Below are 19,721 nucleotides of genomic sequence, written 5' to 3'. Positions count from 1 at the left end.
GGGCCGAGCGTGCGGGCGGCTGACGCGGAAATCCGAATGGGGCTCGCGGGCCGCTGCCTCCCCGGTTGCTACGGTGGCCGGGGCGGGGCCAAGCCGCGCCGGGCGGGCCGGGCTGAGGCGCTTGGCGCTCGCTGAGGCGCTGAGGCGGCTGCGGGCTCCCCCCGGCCCCGCCATGGGGTCCGGCCCCGCGCCGCGCCCGGCCCTGCTGCTGCTGCTGCTGGCCCTGGTGGTGCTGCTGCCGCCGCTCCCTGCCGCCGGTGAGCGGCGCCGCCTGGCGTGCTCCACCTGCCGGGGCATCGTGGACAGGTTCAACCAGGTGCGGGGTGGGGGTGGTGCCGAGGTGGGGTTCCAGCCGCGGGGTGGTTTTGGTGTTTTAATGGGGAGGGAGGGGCTCGTTGTGTGGGGTGTGGGGTAGGGTGTTGGTGGAGGGCACCGTGCCCTAAAAGTTGGGCCCCTCGCTGCCAGAAGGACATCGAGGCCCTGGAGTGTGGCCACAGAAGGGCTGCGGAGCTGGTGAGGGGCCTGGGGCACAGGTCCTGTGAGGAGCGGCTGAGGGAGCTGGGGGTGTTTGGTCTGGAGAAAAGGAGGCTCAGGGCAGACCTCATTGCTCTCAACAGGTACCTGAAGGGAAGGTGTGGGGAGCTGGGGGTCGGCCTCTTCTCACAGGGACATAGTGACAGGGCCAGAGGGAATGGCCTCAAGTTGCTCCAGGGGAGGTTCAGGCTGGCAATGAGGAACCATTTCTGCTCAGAAAGAGCAGTCAGGCACTGGGACGGGTTGCCCAGGGAGGTGTTGGAGTCACCGTCCCTGGGGGTGTTTAAGAAAAGGTTAGACATGGTGCTTAGTTACATGGTTTAGTGGGCAGTAGTGGTGCTTGGGGGATGGTTAGACCAGATGGTCTTGGAGGCCTTTTCCAACTCTAATGGTTCAACAATTCTCTGCATGTTGTCACCTGCAACAGTCTTGCATTGTGGCAGAGGCAGCAAGGGACCTCTGTAGCTTGGGACAGATACTTAATACTTTTTGTGCTTGTATTCGCTGTTGTATGCTTGAACTTCTGTTTTTTTTGTTGTTTTTTTTTTTTTTACAAGGCATATTTAGAGGAGTACTGGCTGTAACTCAGGAAGGTGTGCAGGTCACACCGAATTATTGTTGCCTTTCTACATATTAAAGTTACAACATAGCAAAGTTTGGGCTAAATACTATCAAAATGGAATGAAGCAGAGGGCCCATTTGACTTTTTAATAAAGTTCCTAAGAAGTTAAGACTCTCCCATAGTCATGTCTATGTGTTATAGCGCAAGATGTTTGTTTTTTTTTTATTGAACAATTTGATCATCAGCTTCAGAGTTTTACTGAAGTTTCTGCAATGACATAGAAGTGTTTAATGCTGCTGTTCACTTTTGTTAGAAACAAACTATATTACTTAAATTCTTTTGGTGCTTTTCGCTTACCAGGGATTAGCAGATACTGCAAAGAAGAACTTTGGTGGTGGAAATACTGCCTGGGAAGAGAAGACGTTGTCGAAGTATGAGTCCAGGTAAACTGTCTCAGCGCTTCAGCTTCAGTAGCGTTTCATGTCTGCTGCATGTAACTTTGCAGAACTGGTGTTCATCTGGTACCTGAATATTGAATGTAGCAGCTAATGTTTCATATGTCCAAATTCTGAATTCATTTTGACTAAAATGTAGCAGATTACATTGTATCTGCAGTTTAAAATGAAGATTGACATCCCTTGTTAACACTTTGATTTGTATTGCTTCTGAAAACAATAAAAGTGAATACCATTGTTGGTCATGGTATTTTTTATTTACCCAGTGGAGTCCTAAAGTGACAGTTTTAAATAATGGTCCATAGTTAATTGTTTGTCTTAAAAGGGATGTACATATCTTAGTGTACTGCAGTACTTGGTTTAGAATTAAAGCAGTAACAGCTCCGTATTCAGTATTTTAGCACTGAATAGGAAACTGTTCAGGCTAAGATTACTGTACTCCTTTTCATGTATGTTTGATGACTGAGCAGTATCTCAAATTCAGTTTTTATTCTTAATTGGAATACTGAAAAACAAGGGTGGGATTTCTGAACCTCAGTTACTGTCCAGCTACATGGGCTTTTATCGTATATTAGCAATACCTAAATTTTACTGTTGAGCTTGTTAGAAAACTCTTACCAACGTACAGTTTGCAAGCATAAGTGCAAGTAAGCTGAAGCTTTTCTTGTGGTTGTCCTAATCTTCTTAGTTACCAGAATAAAGAACTAATGAACTTTACTATATTTGCTTTGTCTTGGAACTAGTTCAGAACACACTCTAAACCAATAAAGTATCTTAGGCTGAAGTCTAGCTTCTGTAACATGTTTTGTGTGGTGCCAAGTAATATTTTAAAATTAAAATCATGACTTTTCTTCTCTGCTTGTAGTGAAATTCGTCTTGTAGAGATCATAGAGAATCTCTGTGACAGCAGTAACTTTGAATGTAACAACATGGTAGAGGAGCATGAGGAACATATAGAGAAATGGTGGTTCAAACTGTAAGTATCAATTTTTCTGTGTAGATCTCTGTGCTGATAAACATCAAAGAGGATGAAATATTAACGGTATATTTGGTGCCTGGTCAATAGGAATATATTCGTTGTAGCACAGAGATGGAAAGTGTATAATTATAAGTCCACTTTATTCTCCTGTCAATTGCAGAGTACAGGTAGCTGTGGAGGTTCCAAGAGTCATCACGAGGCAACTCGGAGCTGTGCATTCCAAATTTAATTCAGTGCTGCTAATTGCAGCCACTTCTGAATGAAAGTAGTGTTCAGCTATACAACAGCAGAAAGTTAAGAGAACATCTATACACATTTTGGATGAAAAAGAAAGCTTGATAGGATATTTTGTTTACTCAAAGTGAGTAATACTCATTCTCTTATTCAGAGATAACAAAATCATTAAGTGGGTGTTCTTTTTATTACCTTGAGTTGATAAGGTACTAGACCAAGATTTTTCCAGTCCCTGTATTGTTTTCATGGTATAGGAATGCTTTTGGTATTGGAATACGTGACTATCAGGTAGTGATACTGAGTGGTTTGTGTTGAGGATCATACAATGTGGATGAAGGAGCTGGAAATTCATGTAGAGAGTAGCTCATCTACTTTTTCTGTGTCCCCTGCAGAGGTGGACAACCTCCAGTCAGGTGTAATTCAATAGGGTGAACTATCATGAATTACTTCATCACTGGATAAGGATTTTTGATAATCCATTTTTTTTAATGTTTGCTTTATTGCTTCATACTTCTACCTTGCTGTGCAGTACTGAGTATACATTTAACAGTCAAACTAAGGAAAGGGGAGTTAAGCAAGCCAGATCAAACAAGACCGCTTCAGAGAATGCTCTAAAATTTGCGGGACTGAAAGAAACTGATCTTAAATAGAGAATTTGACCAAGTAGACTTCCTAAAATCTAAACAAAAAAAACAACAACAACAACAAAAAAACATTGTTTTTTGGAAAGCTTCCTTATTTAAGAGATCTGTTGAGTGCAGTTGATCAATTTTGCCTTCTGTCCTTTAATCTAAAAATGTCATTCAGATTGTGAGTTTCCAAAGACAGTTTCTTTGGCTATGGATACCTTAAATCTTTTTTAACAAGGTCTCAGTAGGTTTACTTTTCAGGGTCTGGGCCTTGGAGTGAATACAATCAGCTCTAATAGTTTAGAAGGAGAAGGTGTACATGCCACAGGAGTTGCTGAAGACATAACTTCTTTCAGACTTCATAATTTCTAAACCTTCCTTATGGCTTTCCTTTGTTAAGTTTCTGGAATTTAGTGTCTGTGTGATACCGAGATCTTTTGTTTGTCATTTGAAACTGCAGCAGTCCTTGTGCTTGCTTGCAAAATAATACTTAGTGATTTTATTATTAATCAGGTGTATACTCTAGTGCTAGAGTATCACATAACTATAATATCTTAATATAAAAAATCTTTCTGAAATATTACTTGATTCGTGCTAAAAAATGTAAAAATAGGAAGACGAATTTTAATGTGCACCTTACCATGAAGTCAGGTTGGCTATAAGTTGAACAAATGTTAATATCTGTCCTGTGTTCTCTTCCATGTAGTTGAGGTAAGCACACAACTGTTATCTTTAAGAGGAATATATAAATATGACTGTTTAAACTATATACGAATTTTCCCTTAAAGTAAGGTGCTTAAAAAAAAAAAAAAGGAGGGGGGTCAAGGTGACATTGAAGTCATTTTGTTGGTCATATTTCACTTTTTCATAAATATAAAATTTAGGTAGAGTCTAGTAACAAATAGTAAATTAAAAAACAAACAAACAAACAAAAAACTTACATTAAAAAGTCTTCCAGTTACTAGGAGGACTCGTAGTAGTTGGTTCCTGAAATAAGGTAGTCATAATTTCAGAAGAGAAAACATAGGTTTCTAATCTCATGTCATATACAACAGATTTTTTGGATGACAGTGTGCAGGTTCATTTTTGTTAGTTGACTTTTAAAAAATGTAATTCTTTTAATTTGTAAATGAATGTCTTTCATACACAGAAAGAAGAAGTATCCTGATTTGTTTAAGTGGTTTTGCATAGAAACAATAGAAGTTTGTTGCCCAGCTGGAACTTATGGACCAGATTGCCTTGGTAATTTTTCTTTTAAAAAATATAGTCACAGATGTGTTCTTCTTCAACCGTTTGTTTGTCTCAGTCTTTCATAACAAGGATATGAAGTATGATATTTTGCTTGAGAGAGTAGCTGCTGTGTAGTATGTACCTGCCTGCTGCATGGTGCTTAGCTGCCTTGTGAGCTTCCTGCCTGAAGAAAGGTATTTAAGGCATGAAGTAATGTATAAAGCTGTATGGTACTCGTGCAGAATCCATCTGATTAACGTTTACATCTACTCTTGACCTCTGCTTCAAGTTTCTCTGTGGTGAAGTCAGTTGTTTAGGTGACTTTTCAGAAGGTATACAGGCAACAGTCCTTGAGTGGTTTCAAGACTAAATCAGACAAAACGCTCTTGGGGATTAAAGGAAGAAATTCACAACTGAGAATGAGTTAAAAAGAGAGTGGGAGAAATAGGTGGGGGACAGTTGTATTAAAAGTAAGGTCTATGATGCAAAAGTAATCACTTTAAAAAAAAAAAAAAAAAAGGAGTTTTGGCCACTGAGGTTTGTATAATTTATAAATCTGTAAACCCTTGCACTTGTTGCAGGTCAGTTTTGTCCTCTTACACTGACAGTTACTGAAAATGAAGTGTTATTTCCTGACATCAATCCAACAATCCTAAGTTACTGTTTGCTAGTAGATTCTTTCGACAGCAGTGCGACCATCCTTAGATATCTGTAATAAAGACACCAACTTTAGCCAGCAAAAATAGATAAAACTAGAAGTTACGGTCGTTAGCCATAACAAATTTTATAACTAAACTTCCCTGGAGATTGTTTTGAGTGTCCTTATACTTGGATATATTAGCATTTCGTGTTCCATGCCTTCTGGTTGCTCTCAAGAGAAAAAGATTTTGAAAATTGGTTACTGTTAAGGGTATATACTTTTACATCGTACTGTCTATGCAGAAGGAGGCACTTAGGGTGGTTGTGGCTGAGAATAGGAAGTTATTTCTTGTAACATCTAATTTTTTAAAAAGTGTTTTTCATCCTTTCAAGCTTGTCGTGGTGGATCAGAAAGACCCTGTCATGGAAATGGCCACTGTGATGGGGATGGAACCCGTGGTGGAGATGGCTCCTGTAGCTGCAACAAGGAGTATACAGGAGAATTTTGTTTGGACTGTACTAGTGGTTACTATAGTACCTTGAGAAATGACACACATTCTGTTTGTACAGGTAATAAAATCTTAGATATATGCAAAGATCTTTGTCTTCTAATTTTAGTTTTTGTAAACAAAAGTAGAAACAATTCTAACAGACAAATTAATAACAGAAAGTAGTTACAGGAAAATAATCTGATTGCTCAGCTTTGTCCATAAAGGACATGCCAGTCATTTTGGTGGAATTCTAAGAATTTGGTAAGTCACCTTCCCAGACTGCCCTTGATTTTTTCCCCCATTCCTTCCACTTCCTTTCTTTAAATTAAGAAGCAGAATTCATGTATATTGTGAGGGAGATGAGAAGGGCGAGCAAGCTTTGTGCTTTTTTTTTTTTGTTTGTTTTATAAGGTCCCATACGGTCACTTCAGTTCTAGATTTCCATATAGTGGACTATTTTAAAGCTAGTTTTACCTCATGTTTCAGATAAATTAACTGGAATAAGTAGGTGTGGGAACAGCAGAGCTGTACTGTAAATTACACAGGTTCTACTTAAAGGTGTATTACAGATTCCAGTTAAATATATCTAATTTCAATTAAGAAACAAAGTCCATCAGGCTCTAGGAATAAATTTCATCTTTTTTCAGTTGTCCAGATTTTTCATCTGTTTGTACATTTTGAATAAGATTCTGTAGCAACTAAATCCTGACTGTGGGATTTAATGATTTTTTTTCTGATATTATCTTTTTTTTTTTTTTTTTAACCTGGAAGTGTAGTAATTCTTCCATATGATTTGTTTTATATTGCAACATAACAAGCATTCAGTCAGCTAGATTTCTAGTATGTTTCCTTGTTTTCTGAAGACTGGTATCACTTCACACATTTGGTAGGAAGGAGTATTGAATCCTATAGTGCTTAAGCTGTTGTCCCAGCCCTGAGAGGCTGAGCAGTTTACCTTCTTGCTCTCTTCTCAAATATTTCAGAAACTGGACCTGCCACTTTTAGGCAGTAGAATTTCCCAGCACTCAGTTTTAAGTGGTGCAGAAGTCTGTTAATTGCCAGGTTTGGCTTCCTGTACTTTTGTTAGGACAGAACTGCGTTTTTGTAAATGATGTCTCTGTATAGTCAAGATTTAATCCTGTGAATGCAAGGCTCAAAATACTAAAAGGTGATGGTTTCTAGTGAATCCTAAATAAGATTTTCTTTGAGAATTTGTGAGCATTAACTTGTCTTGGAATCTGTCAGCATAGCTCACAGTGTAGCTTTCTCTCATTTCAGCCTGTCATGCTGCTTGTAAAACTTGTACTGGTTCAAGTAATAAGGACTGCCAAGACTGTAAAGAAGGCTGGATCAAAAATGAAGAAGCAGCTTGTGTGGGTGAGTAATATTTAGTACACTTCAAACAGGTTTTGCAGCAACATTGGATAATAAGATTAGATTACGTCAAGTTTTATAATATTTTATGGAAGTGTTTTATGAAAGAAATCTGCTGAGATTTCTGCAGTCTGCAGTTTCTCTTTTCCAGACTTCTTTCACACTGTAGGAAAGCAGTATTTCTTCCGCACTCATCTATTCCTATCTTCACATTTCAATTGGTTTATGAGGAGATACATACGGACACTTAAGGAAAAATGCTAATAATGAGTACGCTCCCAGTGCAGAACTGGACTAATCTGAGAGTAACATATTCTACTTAAATTCTGTAACAGGGATCAGTAGATGCAATATCCCGTATCTAACTGGTCAAATCAAACCAGCAAAAGACCCTTAACATAGTGTCTGGAAACAATATCTTAAAACTTATGCGAATGTGGCTTCTTGAGAAAAGTGTTGATGAGAATGAAGATTTAAATTACAGCTACTGCGACACCTGCTTAGACAACTGTAAAACATAGTAAGAGGGTTTTTAGATAGTCTAGTATTGTCTTCTGTACAGCTGTTTTTTCCAAATAGTCATTGCAACTGATCAAGTGCAAGTTACTTGAGGAGCTGGTAGGAGTGATAACAGCAACAACGATGACTGAAATAGCTTTTCTTTGTCCAAATATTTTAGTATGAATACTGTTGTGCCCTTTCCTTGAATTCACAGGACTAGAGTATTTTAACTTCCTAGGTAAAACCGTTCTTCAACTTGGCTGGTCCTAACCATAACTTGGCTTTTTTCAGTATGCTTTTTGTAGAAAACTATGTAGTTTCTGTGTGTGCATTTGAATGGATTTTTTGTTTGTATTATACTTTAGAAAGTTCCATGGTTTGGTAATATAGAATAGAAAATCAACAATATCCCAGAAGAGTACTCTGTCTGTCTGTTTTGCATGTATTTATGCTTTTTATGCAAATAGCATAACACTGACTTGGAAATTACAAGAATGGCAGGTATTCTGGAAACTTTATTTAACTCGATCTCTTCTGATATGTCTGTTATCATCATAGAACAGCTTCTGTGGATCACAGTTTTAGTTTGTTAATATAACCTTATGCTGAACAAAACAGTAAATAAGTTACCATGTTACGTGTATTAGCAACATGGCATATCTGAGCATAAACTCATTGTAATGGTTACTCTCAAGGCAGTTTGTTTACAGTTTTTGTGGGCCAGTTCTTATCTAAGTGTAGCATTCAAATATTAATCTGTCTATTTAACCATGACTACTATTTTAGGTAACTTGTCACTTTTTATTTTTCAGATTTAGATGAGTGTGCTTCTTCTCCTTGCAAAGATGAGCAGTATTGTTTGAACACAGAAGGATCTTTCTCATGCAAAGGTTTCTTTTTAATCTGCTTGTATTCTGTATCATCTAGAATCCTAATCTAATGCTAGAGATAACACTAGAGAAGGCATTTAGTACAATGTGTTCTGATCCTGACTGGGCTGGGGAAGGATGAGGCTTTAGACATATGATAATATGAGGAAGGTGAGAGATTTCTGGCTATTTCTTGTGGGTGTAAGCTGGCTGACTTTAAGGGGTGGTATTTTAAACCTGAGGTATTCTTATTCTTATGTTTAAAATATTTTCTTTAGCATGTCATGCTAGCTGTGTAGGTTGCACAGGGGAAGGTTCTGACAAATGTAAGACCTGCGCATCTGGATACATGAAGGAAGATGAAAAGTGTACAGGTTGGTGGATTTAACTATATATGGCAGAGTGCCAGTTAGCTCACTCAAGATAGCCATGCTGAGCAGCTCTTAAAGTGCTTTCACTTTAGTCTGGTTGAGTTTTAAAGCCTATCAAAATAATCCCTGTTGTTGTGGCATTAGCAGTAAAGACTTCATAATATTTTACTTATTTTATTATGTTAATATGCATGACAAAGCTTAACGGTGAAACACTCCAACAAAAGAATCAGAGTATTTTATAGTTGATTCGTGAACCAAATATGCAAGCCTTGTCGGTTACCTATCGTTTCATTAAAAGTGTGCATCTATATTCATTTTGCAGCAAAAAGGAAGGTATGCAGTACGGAGTCTTTCTGTTGATCCATTAATCTCCAAATTCTAATGATACAAATTTGTAGTGAATTTTAACACATAAAACAACAGTAAAAGAGTGAAATCAGAGTTTCTCTGTGTGGGAGAGGAGAAGGTATACAATCTTAAATAGCTCTTAACTGTGATGATGTAGTATTTACAGGCTCTCTTCCCTTTTGTTTTACCTTAGTGGCATCAACAGAAAACGACCATGGGAAATCTTCACTAGGTTAAGACAAATGACGTAGCTTAATTAATTTCCGCACATTGGACCTGCAAAACAAAAAAATAGCCTTCTATCTAAGCAAGTTTGATACACAATCTGAAAGATGAAGAACTGTAGCAGTTTATTTTAACAGAAGTCAAATCTGTTGCAGCAGCATTCTGCTCTTCAGTGCTTTTACTAAGCAATTAATTCCTGCATTGGAAGTGGCTGAGATAGAATCTCGTTTGACTGAGCATAAGTAAGTTATATAACAAAATAATAGCAGTGGACTCTTTCTTTTCCTGTCTCTAGATATAGATGAATGTAACCTTCCTGAAAAGGTATGCATTAAAGAGAATGAAGACTGTGTTAATACTTCAGGTAGTTACAAGTGTGTATGTTCAGAAGGGTTTGAAGATAAGGATGGAACATGTGTTCAAACTGTAAAACCAGGTAAGTAGCTTTTTAATGATGTTTTAAAATTATATATATGTACACACACACATAAAATCTTCAACTTGGAGGTGTATTTCTGCCTAAGGGTCTAGTCACTTGTGAATTAATCTGTATAATTTCTCATCTTCCTAAAATTAGTCTTTCCAAAGTTTTTGTGGTTGGCCATGTATTCTGGCATGCATCTTTTCTTGTTCAAAGATGAGTATTTGTGTTTTAAATGTTGTTGTGTTGATTTTTTTTTTTTTTCTTAAGGTTGTATAAGATGTTTGGTTTCACTACATAATTAAAGTGAACTAGCAGACTACTGCTGTCATAAAAAGGAGGTCATCTTCCTTCCCACTTTTTCTTTATTCTCATGATTTAGGGGTTTATCCAATTGCATTCAAGCTGCTTCAACTTGTTGAAATTTCAGAAAACTAAGCAGAATTCTTTCTTGTTGGCTGAGTGAGCCAGATTTTGTTTATTTTGTGATAACACAAGTGCCAGAACTGGTGAATGAGAAGATGATACATCTTTCAGTAGTAGAGAACTGTTTGGCTTGACTTAAACTGTACAATTCCAAAGTGAAAACAAGGTTATTTTTCAAAAAAACAAGGTTATTTTTCAAAAAATAGTGTAGGAGGATATATGAGACTCATTATTGTAACTTGTACTTTCTTTCTACTTCTTAGTGTTGTTTTTTTTCCCTGAAGCCCTGTGGTCTACTTTTTCATCTTGCATTACTAAGTTGTGATGGTCTATGTAGTACTGCTCATTAAGGTTATTCAATTCAGACCTTTACTTTCAATACGTGGTGTTATTAGTCTATTTAAAAAAAAAAAAAAAAAAAAAGCACACGGTAACAGGTCTCCTGCATAACTGCACAGGAAAACTACATAACTGCAGTTTCAGTGTAGTCTGACACTTCATGAGAATAAAAGCAAAATTAACAATTTACAAATTGACCTAACTTTTTTCTTAGATTGTTCTGCTTTTTAAAGGCTCTTTTAACATCTGAAGCAAGCAGTTTGCAATATAGAAAGTAATTCTGAATAATACTTGCTTTTTGTGTTCAAATAGTCTGAGTGTCTTCTGACAGGTGATACGGAAAAGAGAAAATTCATTGTGAATAGCTGAAAACAAAAACTTGGAATAGAAATAGCCGTACTGCTTTTATCTCCAACTACCAGTATCAAACCAGTTTATTTGAATTTTATTTTTTTTTCTGATATAAATTTCGTAAGCTTGGACCCTGACACGGACGCAAGTAGCTCCGTCTATACTTTCATTCTCTGTGTGGTCTTGCAAAATATGTTGATTTGGGTTTGTCTATTAAAAATTCCTAATGTATTGTTAATTATATCATATAATCTTTGACACATTCAGTTTTGCATTCTAATAGTAATGATGCTTAATTTCACAGGAGGGGAAGTCGAGACTGAAACAACTGAGCCTTCACATACTGGACATGAGGACTTATGATGTGCATCCAGAACCAAAAGACATTCCTATCTCAAGTTTTAAATTATTGGACTAAGTCTCTGCTAGCTGACTTACTGTGGGAATGGTATTAAACATGCAGGTTGCCATTAAGATTTTTTTAAATGGTGATAAACTGCTCTTTAAGCTGCATTTCTTTATTCTTAAATACCACTTTTTTATAGTTCTTTAAGAACAACGGTCTAGATGGGTAAGTATAAAATTTGAATTAACATAACATTGTACCCAACAACTGTAAACAAACTGAAGATCTCTCATTCTAGTGCCTACTGGTAATTATCATCCTTTTTAGGAAGGACTTAGTTGCACTTCATAATTCAAGAAAAAATCTAAACTGAAGCTTGGTGTTCCTTGACATGAGAAATATTTCTGTAACTGAAATACAGCTTTTAGAAATTGTCAAAGGGAATATCTTTGGGGGGGGAAGGAGAAACTGTTCCCTTAAACAAAACAGAATGCCTAACACTGCATTCAATAAAAGTTTATTTTGTTGGAATGTGCCTTAAAATTTTTAAGATGTTAATACCTTGCTGTGTTGTCACGTCTATTTTTCATTTGGACAGTGGGGAAAAAAAATTCCAGACACCTATAAGCACTGTATTTCAGTTCAGCACTGAGCACTTCTTAAGTTGTGCTGCAGTTGTGGGGGGGGAAATATCACTTTTTTCTAAAGGAAGATTTATGTTAAACTTATTTCCAGAGGCTGGCAGACAAATCTTTCTTCCAGATATTTCCCATCGCTGTATAAACTAGTTTACACACTAAATACAAGTAAGTTAATAGCCGCGCTCAGTCACTCAACGCTGTTATGAGTGGCCTCTGGAATTGATGAATACTTATTTTTCATTAGAATCTACTGCTGCATGTAATAGTTTCTTGTCTTTTTTCAAAGCAAGCATACTACAATCAATTTTGTTGTTTCTTGTGCTGTTTTGGAGGTAAAGCAAATAAGCTTAGCATAGACACCACTTCCTACATTTGTTCCTAAGCTTAAAGGCAAGTGTAAGTGTTAAAATGGGTATATTCTGCAGAACCGTCACTGTAAATAAGGCAAGGACCATCCTGCTGCAGTGTTTAAAGCTCTTACGGAAGTAAGGGAAGTCTGACATACATTAAGGTGATGGATACAGGGAGCATAACAAAGTAGTATAGAATATAGGTGAAAAGAACATAGTTTAGGCTCAACTATGAAGAAGCTATAGTCTGGAAGCCATCAACAGTACCCTGAGGTAAGTGGAAATAGAAAGGACAGACTTGTTGAGCAAGGAAATCCAAACACTTTCTGTATACTTCTGAAGACTTCTGTATTCAAAATGTCTTCATCACAGTTCAGTTTGTGAGCAGTGCATGTAGGATTTATATGTGCAATAGATACTTGCACAAACGAGGATTCTGTTGGATTCTTACGTTAAAACCTGTCTAAGCTGATTTTGTGAGATGTAGTTTAAATACCCAATGGTATTAAAATGTGACAGTTTTCTGTAAGACAAGTTATTTTCCTTCAGCTAGATGTTTCTTAGTTTGACAGTGAGAAATAAATCTTTTAGTTTAGTGCTTTACCTACTCTAGATATCAGAGGTAGACCTGTATACTGCATATCTTTAGAGTTGTTGTGTAGATGTTTTATTTAATAAGTGCTAAAATAGAGAGTAAAAAGTAGACAGTTCTGGGAACACAAGAAATACAACTTGGAGACTTCAATTTTTTTTTTTTTTTTTTTTTAGTGTTGGCATAGCCAATCATGGTAATAATATCAAACATTAAGGATCATAAAGGAGTATAGCTTGTCTCTGCTGCTCAGTCATTGACACTTAACTCCCAGGTGTTATAGATGATGGTATAAATGCTCCTTGTTAACAGTGAAATGAAATGTCAATGCTATCTAGGAACTACTGTAAAGTGCTACTCAATAGAATTTATTCTCCATTATAAACTTTCATTTATGTTTCGTGCTCCCTCATGAAGAGGAATTTGTTCTAATTTCCCTTCAAGCTGACTTGGCATTTTAGGGGGTATCTGACAAGGTGCTTTACTACAGCACACCTCAATGTGGAAGCATTGCTTTCCTTTTTTTTTTTTCTATTTTTTAGGACAAAAAAATCTGAGCTGACTTGATCCTAGTTAAGCTCGCCTATGGGATGAAAAAACTTCAAGATTTTTTTTTTCTCTGGTGATAGAGAAGAGAAACTCTTCCTATGATGAACCACAAAATGCATCAAACTTTAAATAATGAGAATATAATGATAATATATGATATATTCAAATTGTTGTTTGGGTTCTGGAGCATGCTTTCAGCTCTCCATTACCACAGTAAAACTATCACTTTTGCCCTAGGAAGCATAACACTGTACCTGCATATTACAAGTCGCTATTATCTTTCTGCATAATCCTGTCACTCCCTCTACCCCTACTCCAGATGATTAGCTCCTGTTGCTTTCTTAAATTATTGTGGATAAACTTGAACTGTTTAGGATCTGTAAAAGTGAATTTAAGTATTTAGAGCTTTCTGTAAGGGAACTTTACTGAGGTATGTATTTGATACATATTTAACAATAAGTATGCTACTGCCTCAAGCCCTCTGACTGCTAACATTATAGAGTTGGTCCTCTTTTGTTCTGTATCCTCATTTTACTACTTCAGGCTGTGACTGTAACTGTGCTCTGTTTTAAAGGTCAAGAACTAAAAATTGTTCTGACTGAATTCATTCCTTTTTGGCTCTCTGACCTGCCTAGAATGGGAATAGAATCACAGAATCATTGAGGTTGGAAGAGACCTTCAAGATCACCTGGTCCAACCATCACCTTACTACCAGTATCACCCACTAAACCATGTCCCTAAGCATCAAGTCCAACCTTTCCTTGAACACCCCCAGGGACAGTGACCCCACCACCTCCCTAGGAAACCCATTCTAATGCCTGACAACTCTTCCTGAGAAGAAATGTCTCCTAAAAATAGGACAATCCTCATCAAACTGAGCATTGAATTGGGTGGGAAGGCATTGGCAATTAAGGTCAAGGGCTTTGTGTTAACCAAGCCATTCTAAGGTATGAATGTTATATGTTTTTATCACCAAAGGGTTAAAATGTAAGAGCAACAGCTTACTTTCTTCCTTTTGCAGGAAGATCTGTTTATATAGTACAAGGCTTTGTTCTTACAGTTGGTTGGAATTACAGGTCTCAAATGAACTTCATATCAAACTATATGAACACGTTGAAGTGATCTGAGATATCCAACAGACATGATGTCCCTTAGGTGTTGGTTAGGTACCTTTATTGTAAATACTGCAGGCTAAAGTTATTGGTGAACCTTGAACTTCAGATTCTTGTCTATTATCTTAAAAAGTTAATGCTGTGGACTATCAAACTAAAAATTATATCCCTTTTGTTAGTTTGTCTTGCTAGTTCTCTGGGGTTTCTTGGCCAAAGAGTAAGCCCTTTTTTGCAGTGGGAGATAAACCACTCAGTATCATCTTGTCAGTACAGGAAAAGACCTCTGTCAGGTTATAGTTGAACATCACAGAAGGTCTAGTTTGTACTCAAATAGGGGTGTTTTCTAGGAACAAAAACAAAAACCCTACAAACCAGTCTACTTCAATTAAAACTCTAAACAAGGCCAAGAAAGTCATCGTACCTGTGCACCATATATACCATGGTACTTTTGCAGTACCTAAACTTAGGCATCTAAGCGTGTACAGTAATGTTTTCATCTGAGTATTAGAACATAATCTCACTACTAAATTTTTTCTTTGATGTGTGTTCCTACCATAACTATTGTAGCCACTGAGTTCTCTGCAAAATGTATCATCCATTCATAAATACAATAAAAGAAGCCTCTTTTGCTGAATAATCTGATAATTTAGTTAGTTCATTCAGTAAGGCAGAGATCTGACAGGATTCAAATCACTATCTTATTTCTCTTATTTCTCTCTTATGCCAAAGCCCATAGGTTATAGATGAGATCAGGATACAGGTCGCTGTAAAATATGTAGGATAAATGGAGAAATAGTACTGGGTTTGTACAATATATTGTTGACAAGGATTGATTATATAACATATAATGACCTGGGAAGAGGTTCTTTTCAGGCAGTTGTCCTTCCAACCTTTCAACTGACATCTGCAAGTTGAAAAAGCACCAAAATTTGTGAAAACTTCCAACTCACACTGGTTATTAAGTGCTCAGCATATACATATAAGACAATTAGCCCTGAGAAACACGGTGCACCCTTCCCTTGAAGTTACATTCAGACCATTCTTTTAATGCAAGCTTTAAAGATGTGTACACCTAATCTTGTGCCGTATTAACAAGTGACTAGTTGAAAAGAAGGTGTCAAAGGAAAGATTTAAAAACCCCAAGCAGTCCTGGATCAGGTGTAGCAATAACATGAATGACAGTGCTCTGTAATGGTCCCAGCTGGCTTGTTAACACCCTTGCTGTTTCTTTCCTTCTTCCATCAGTCTCTCATGGGTTGTTTTCTGAGATTACACTGTATGTGTTCTGAAGTAAAGCTTCTAGAGTTATTCAGAGCAGCTGCCTGTCTCTTTTTTTTTTTTTTTTTTCCCTTCTTTGGATCAAAATGAAATTCTACCCATCTCTTTCAGCTACTTCACACCACGACTAGCTTTCTGGCTTCAGCTCTGTTAATCCAAGTATGATCAGTGGATAGATCTCAAACGTGTCTGCAAAGATACTCTTTTTTCTATGATTTCTATAAGATTTTAGTAAGTGCTACAGTAGTAGTCTTTCCTAGTGTAAACCAGCATACTAAATTTTCTTTCTTTCTTGAAAGTAGCTTTGAAGTTGTATTAGTTGTATTAGATTTTTTTTCCCTAGTCTATATTGTCTTGATTTTTCTTCTGCACTTACCCTTGCTGCAGCCAGAACTCAGTCTGCCACTCAACAGAATTGAACTTTGCCACTGCCAAGAATAGAAGCCAAAAGGATTTCTGAGATGAGAAAATCACGGACTGGTTGAGGGTAGAATGTGCTTTTAGATGCTATCTAGTCCAACAGCCCTGCTCAAAACAGGGTCAGCTAAAGCAGGCTTATCAGGGCTTTGTTTATGTGGGTGTTGAATAAGACTAAAGATGGAGACTTTACAACATGTCTAGGCAATCTATGCCAATTTTTTAACTGCCCTCACAGTGAAAAGATTTTTCTTAAAAATACAAGAAAGTCCATTTCATCCTGTTTGTACACGTTGGTTTTTGTTCTGTTACTGGGTACCATTGAGAAGGACCTGGCTCTACCTTCTTTACCCTGTTTTTTATGCACACTGCTAAAATCTACCCTAAGCCTTCTCCAGGCTGAACAATTGTATCTCTTAGTTTCTTGTGTAATAGGTACTCCAATCCCCTACTCATCTTTGTGGACCACAGCTAGACTTGCATGTCTCTTCTCCTGGGGAGTACAGCCCTCCTGATGTGCCTCACCAGTGCTGAGTAGGTAGGAAGGATCACCTCCCTCAGTCAGCTGGCAATACCTCTAATGCAGCCCAAGAGGCTTTTGGTTCCGTGCCTCAAGGGAACATTGCTGTCTCCTGGTCAGCTTAATGTCTTCCAGGATCCCCAGATTCTTGGCAAAACTGTTCTCTTGTCTCACAGCCTGTCCTGGGTTATTTGTCTCCAGGATTTGACGTTTCCTTTTGTTGAACTGCAGGAGGTTTCCGTTGGCCCATTTCTTCAGCTTTCTGAATGTCCCTCTGAATGGCAGCACAACCACCTGGTCTATCAGCTACTGCTCCTGTTTTTGTATCATGTAATTTTGCTGAAAGTGCATCCTGTCCTATCTTCCATGTCATTAATGAAGATATTAAACAATATTGCCCTCAGGATTGACCCCTAGGGAATACCACCATTGTGGGCCTGTAGCTATGTGTCATGCCTTTGATCACAACTGCTTGAGCCAGACAGCTTGGCCAGTTTTCAGTCCACATCACTGTCTACCTATACTTGATGACATTATCAATGAAGATGTTACGAGAGACAGTGTCAAAGGCCTTACTAAAGTCAAGTGTGTTCTGCCCACATATATCAAGCTTGTCATTTTATTGTAGAAGGCTGTCAGCTTTCTCAAGTGTGCTGTAAACCTGTGTTGACCTGAGCTCAAACAACTTTGTGTTGCTTGTATATCTGGAAGAGGCTTCCTGGAATATTTTTTCCATTATTTTCTTACCATCACTTTCTTAGGGACTGAGGTGAGGGTGGTTGGTTGTCCTATGGTTTCTTAGATCCTTCTTCTCAAAACAGAAGTGACATTTGCCTTCTGCAGGTCCTTTGGAATCTTTCTCAATCATTTTAACTTTTCAAAGATGTCCAAGAATGGCTTTGCAATAACATTGCCTAGCCTACACAGCTCATGGGTGTATCCCATCAGAGCCTGTGGACTAGTGTCTCACCAGTTTGTTTAAACATTTCCTAATCTGATCCTCCTTCAGACAGATCTTTGTTATACTAGATGTTGACGTGGACCTGGGAATCCTGAAAGCAAATCTTATTAGTAAAGACCAAATCAAAGAAAGCATTGAATACCTTGGCCTTTTCTGTGTCCTTTGCCATCCAGTCTCCTGCCCTGTTCAGCAGTAGGCTATTTTCTGTCATCTTCCACTTACTGTAGACATGCCTGTAGCAGCCCTTGTTGCTCTTCAAGTCCCCTTCCAGGTTCTACTCCCAAGTGGGCTTTGGCTTTCTTGACCACATCCCCTCATGCTAAGACAATGCCTCTGTGTTCCTTCTGGGTCACCCAACTCTGTTTCCACATCTCGTATTTATGTTTTGAGTTTAGTCAGGAGCTCTGTATTTGTTCATGTAGGCTTTCTCCTGCTTTACTTGATTTCCTATCCATCAGAATTGGAGAAGGCAATTGGTGAAAATCCTGGACCTATCTGTCTAGGACTGTCTGCCTCAGCTATCCCTTCCAAGCAGATCCTGGAGAAGGCCAATGTCTAATTTCCTAAAGTTGAGTATTACGATCTGGCTATTTGCCTTGCTGCAAAGTGCTATTTACAGAACTTGGTCTGTTTGAATTACAAATATCTTTCTTCTTAATGGTGCTCTTTTATTGTATATGACCCTTCCAGTTTATCTTTGCTCAGTAGGTAGACTATAGTCTCTCTGGGACTGAGGGTCACATTTTTGGTCTGATTTTGTTAAATAGAATTGCGATTGATTCCCTCATATTGCATCATAGCGTTTCATTTGTGGGATCTACATCCACTGCTACATCCACTAGTGCAGAAATTTCTTGAATAGTAGCTAGAAGTTGTGCATCTAGGAGAAACATTCTTCTACTGCTCAATTCATCTGTACTCACAGGGCAGAACATCTAGGGCAGGAATGGATCATAGTAGCTGTAAGACAAATGCTCAAGCTAAGTTTGTTAGTGTTGGGACATTTGTCTTTAAATGCATCTTGGGACTGCTATTTCTAGTTATTACTAAACATATTTAAGAAACCATTTGGTGGTGATGCTTTATGTTCTGCAAATCAGTGATGCTGGTTCAGTATAGTCTTTCCATTTTGGTAAAGTTTCTATACAATAATTTTAAACTCAATTCTTGGGTTTTGAGAGATCATACCCGAACTAAGACTATTTATCTTGCTTGAGTAAAGAAGAAAAGGAACATTAAATTGCTTCACATTGATTTTTCAGTATCTTCTAGGAATCCAATATGGGTCTTGTTACTCTTGCCTGCTGTTTATGCACAGAAGAAGTTATTTCCAGTTCCAAAATTATTTGCATTGTTTTTCTTCAGTATTTCTAAGGTAAAAAATAAGAATAATAATAAAAATTAAAGTTAATGATTGTGAGGAGGAGGAACACACACCTTAAAACCAAAAAATAACAAGACCTATATGTATTCTTCTATAGTAAGAAAACAAGGCTGCCCAAAGAAAGGATGTGTGAATAAACAGTTTGGTCTTCTAACAGAAGAGATCTTGTGGGTCATCTTGTTCATCCCTAAGATAGAGCCAAGTGGGATTTTTCTTTTTTGTAACACTTGGAAATGCAATATTTAATTCCAGAATTGCTGAGGCAATGTCTTTTCCATCATTCCCTATAATTTGATCTATCAGAACATATTGTCAAGTATGTATTTGATAGTAGTTTTTTAATGAGCAGCAAAATAAGAACAGTCTGCATGCAGCTGTGATCCCTGCCTCATTTGTTTAAGGTAGTAATCTTACAGAGGAGATAGTAAGATATTTGCCTCTGTAAGATATTTGCCTTGCATAAGTGGAAGAGCAAGTGTTTCAGAGAACTGAGGCTCATCTTTGACATCTAATGTAAATAATGTGAAGCCCTTCCTTCCTTCCTTCCTTCCTTGTTCCTGGGCTGGGCAATGTCACATTATCACATTTTC

At 37.8% G+C, this 19,721-nt stretch overlaps 1 protein-coding gene across 2 annotated transcripts; it reads left to right on the top strand.

Annotated features, from left to right (window-relative positions):
- Positions 1-2: 2 nt before the first annotated feature.
- Positions 3-11,858, top strand: CRELD2 (cysteine rich with EGF like domains 2). 2 transcript variants are annotated; one of them, XM_068669677.1, is made up of 10 exons: positions 6-316; positions 1,457-1,539; positions 2,417-2,527; positions 4,544-4,635; positions 5,656-5,832; positions 7,032-7,130; positions 8,441-8,518; positions 8,776-8,871; positions 9,740-9,880; positions 11,286-11,858. In XM_068669677.1, exons 1-10 carry the CDS (start codon positions 173-175, stop codon positions 11,342-11,344), a joined length of 1,080 nt encoding a protein of 359 aa, XP_068525778.1. In that variant the 5' UTR covers positions 6-172; the 3' UTR covers positions 11,345-11,858. The 2 variants fall into 2 exon arrangements, with proteins under 2 accessions (XP_068525779.1, XP_068525778.1); XM_068669678.1 differs by lacking the exons at positions 9,740-9,880; positions 11,286-11,858 and adding an exon at positions 9,413-9,705 and having other exon boundaries at positions 3-316.
- The last annotated feature ends 7,863 nt before the right edge of the window (positions 11,859-19,721 follow it).

This window comes from Anas acuta, chromosome 1, assembly GCF_963932015.1.
Source record: "Anas acuta chromosome 1, bAnaAcu1.1, whole genome shotgun sequence".
In the NCBI taxonomy this organism is placed as follows: domain Eukaryota; kingdom Metazoa; phylum Chordata; class Aves; order Anseriformes; family Anatidae; genus Anas; species Anas acuta.
The sequence above is the reverse complement of the archived record's forward strand: the minus strand, read 5'-3'. Positions and strand labels throughout refer to the sequence as shown.

Excerpts from the sequence above, each read along its gene's own strand:
- CRELD2 (XM_068669677.1), top strand. The coding sequence starts at position 173 with ATGGGGTCCGGCCCCGCGCCGCGCCCGGCCCTGCTGCTGCTGCTGCTG. Across the intron at positions 5,833-7,031 it reads CACACATTCTGTTTGTACAG|CCTGTCATGCTGCTTGTAAA; the intron begins GTAATAAAATCT and ends CTCTCATTTCAG. Across the intron at positions 7,131-8,440 it reads TGAAGAAGCAGCTTGTGTGG|ATTTAGATGAGTGTGCTTCT; the intron begins GTGAGTAATATT and ends TTTATTTTTCAG.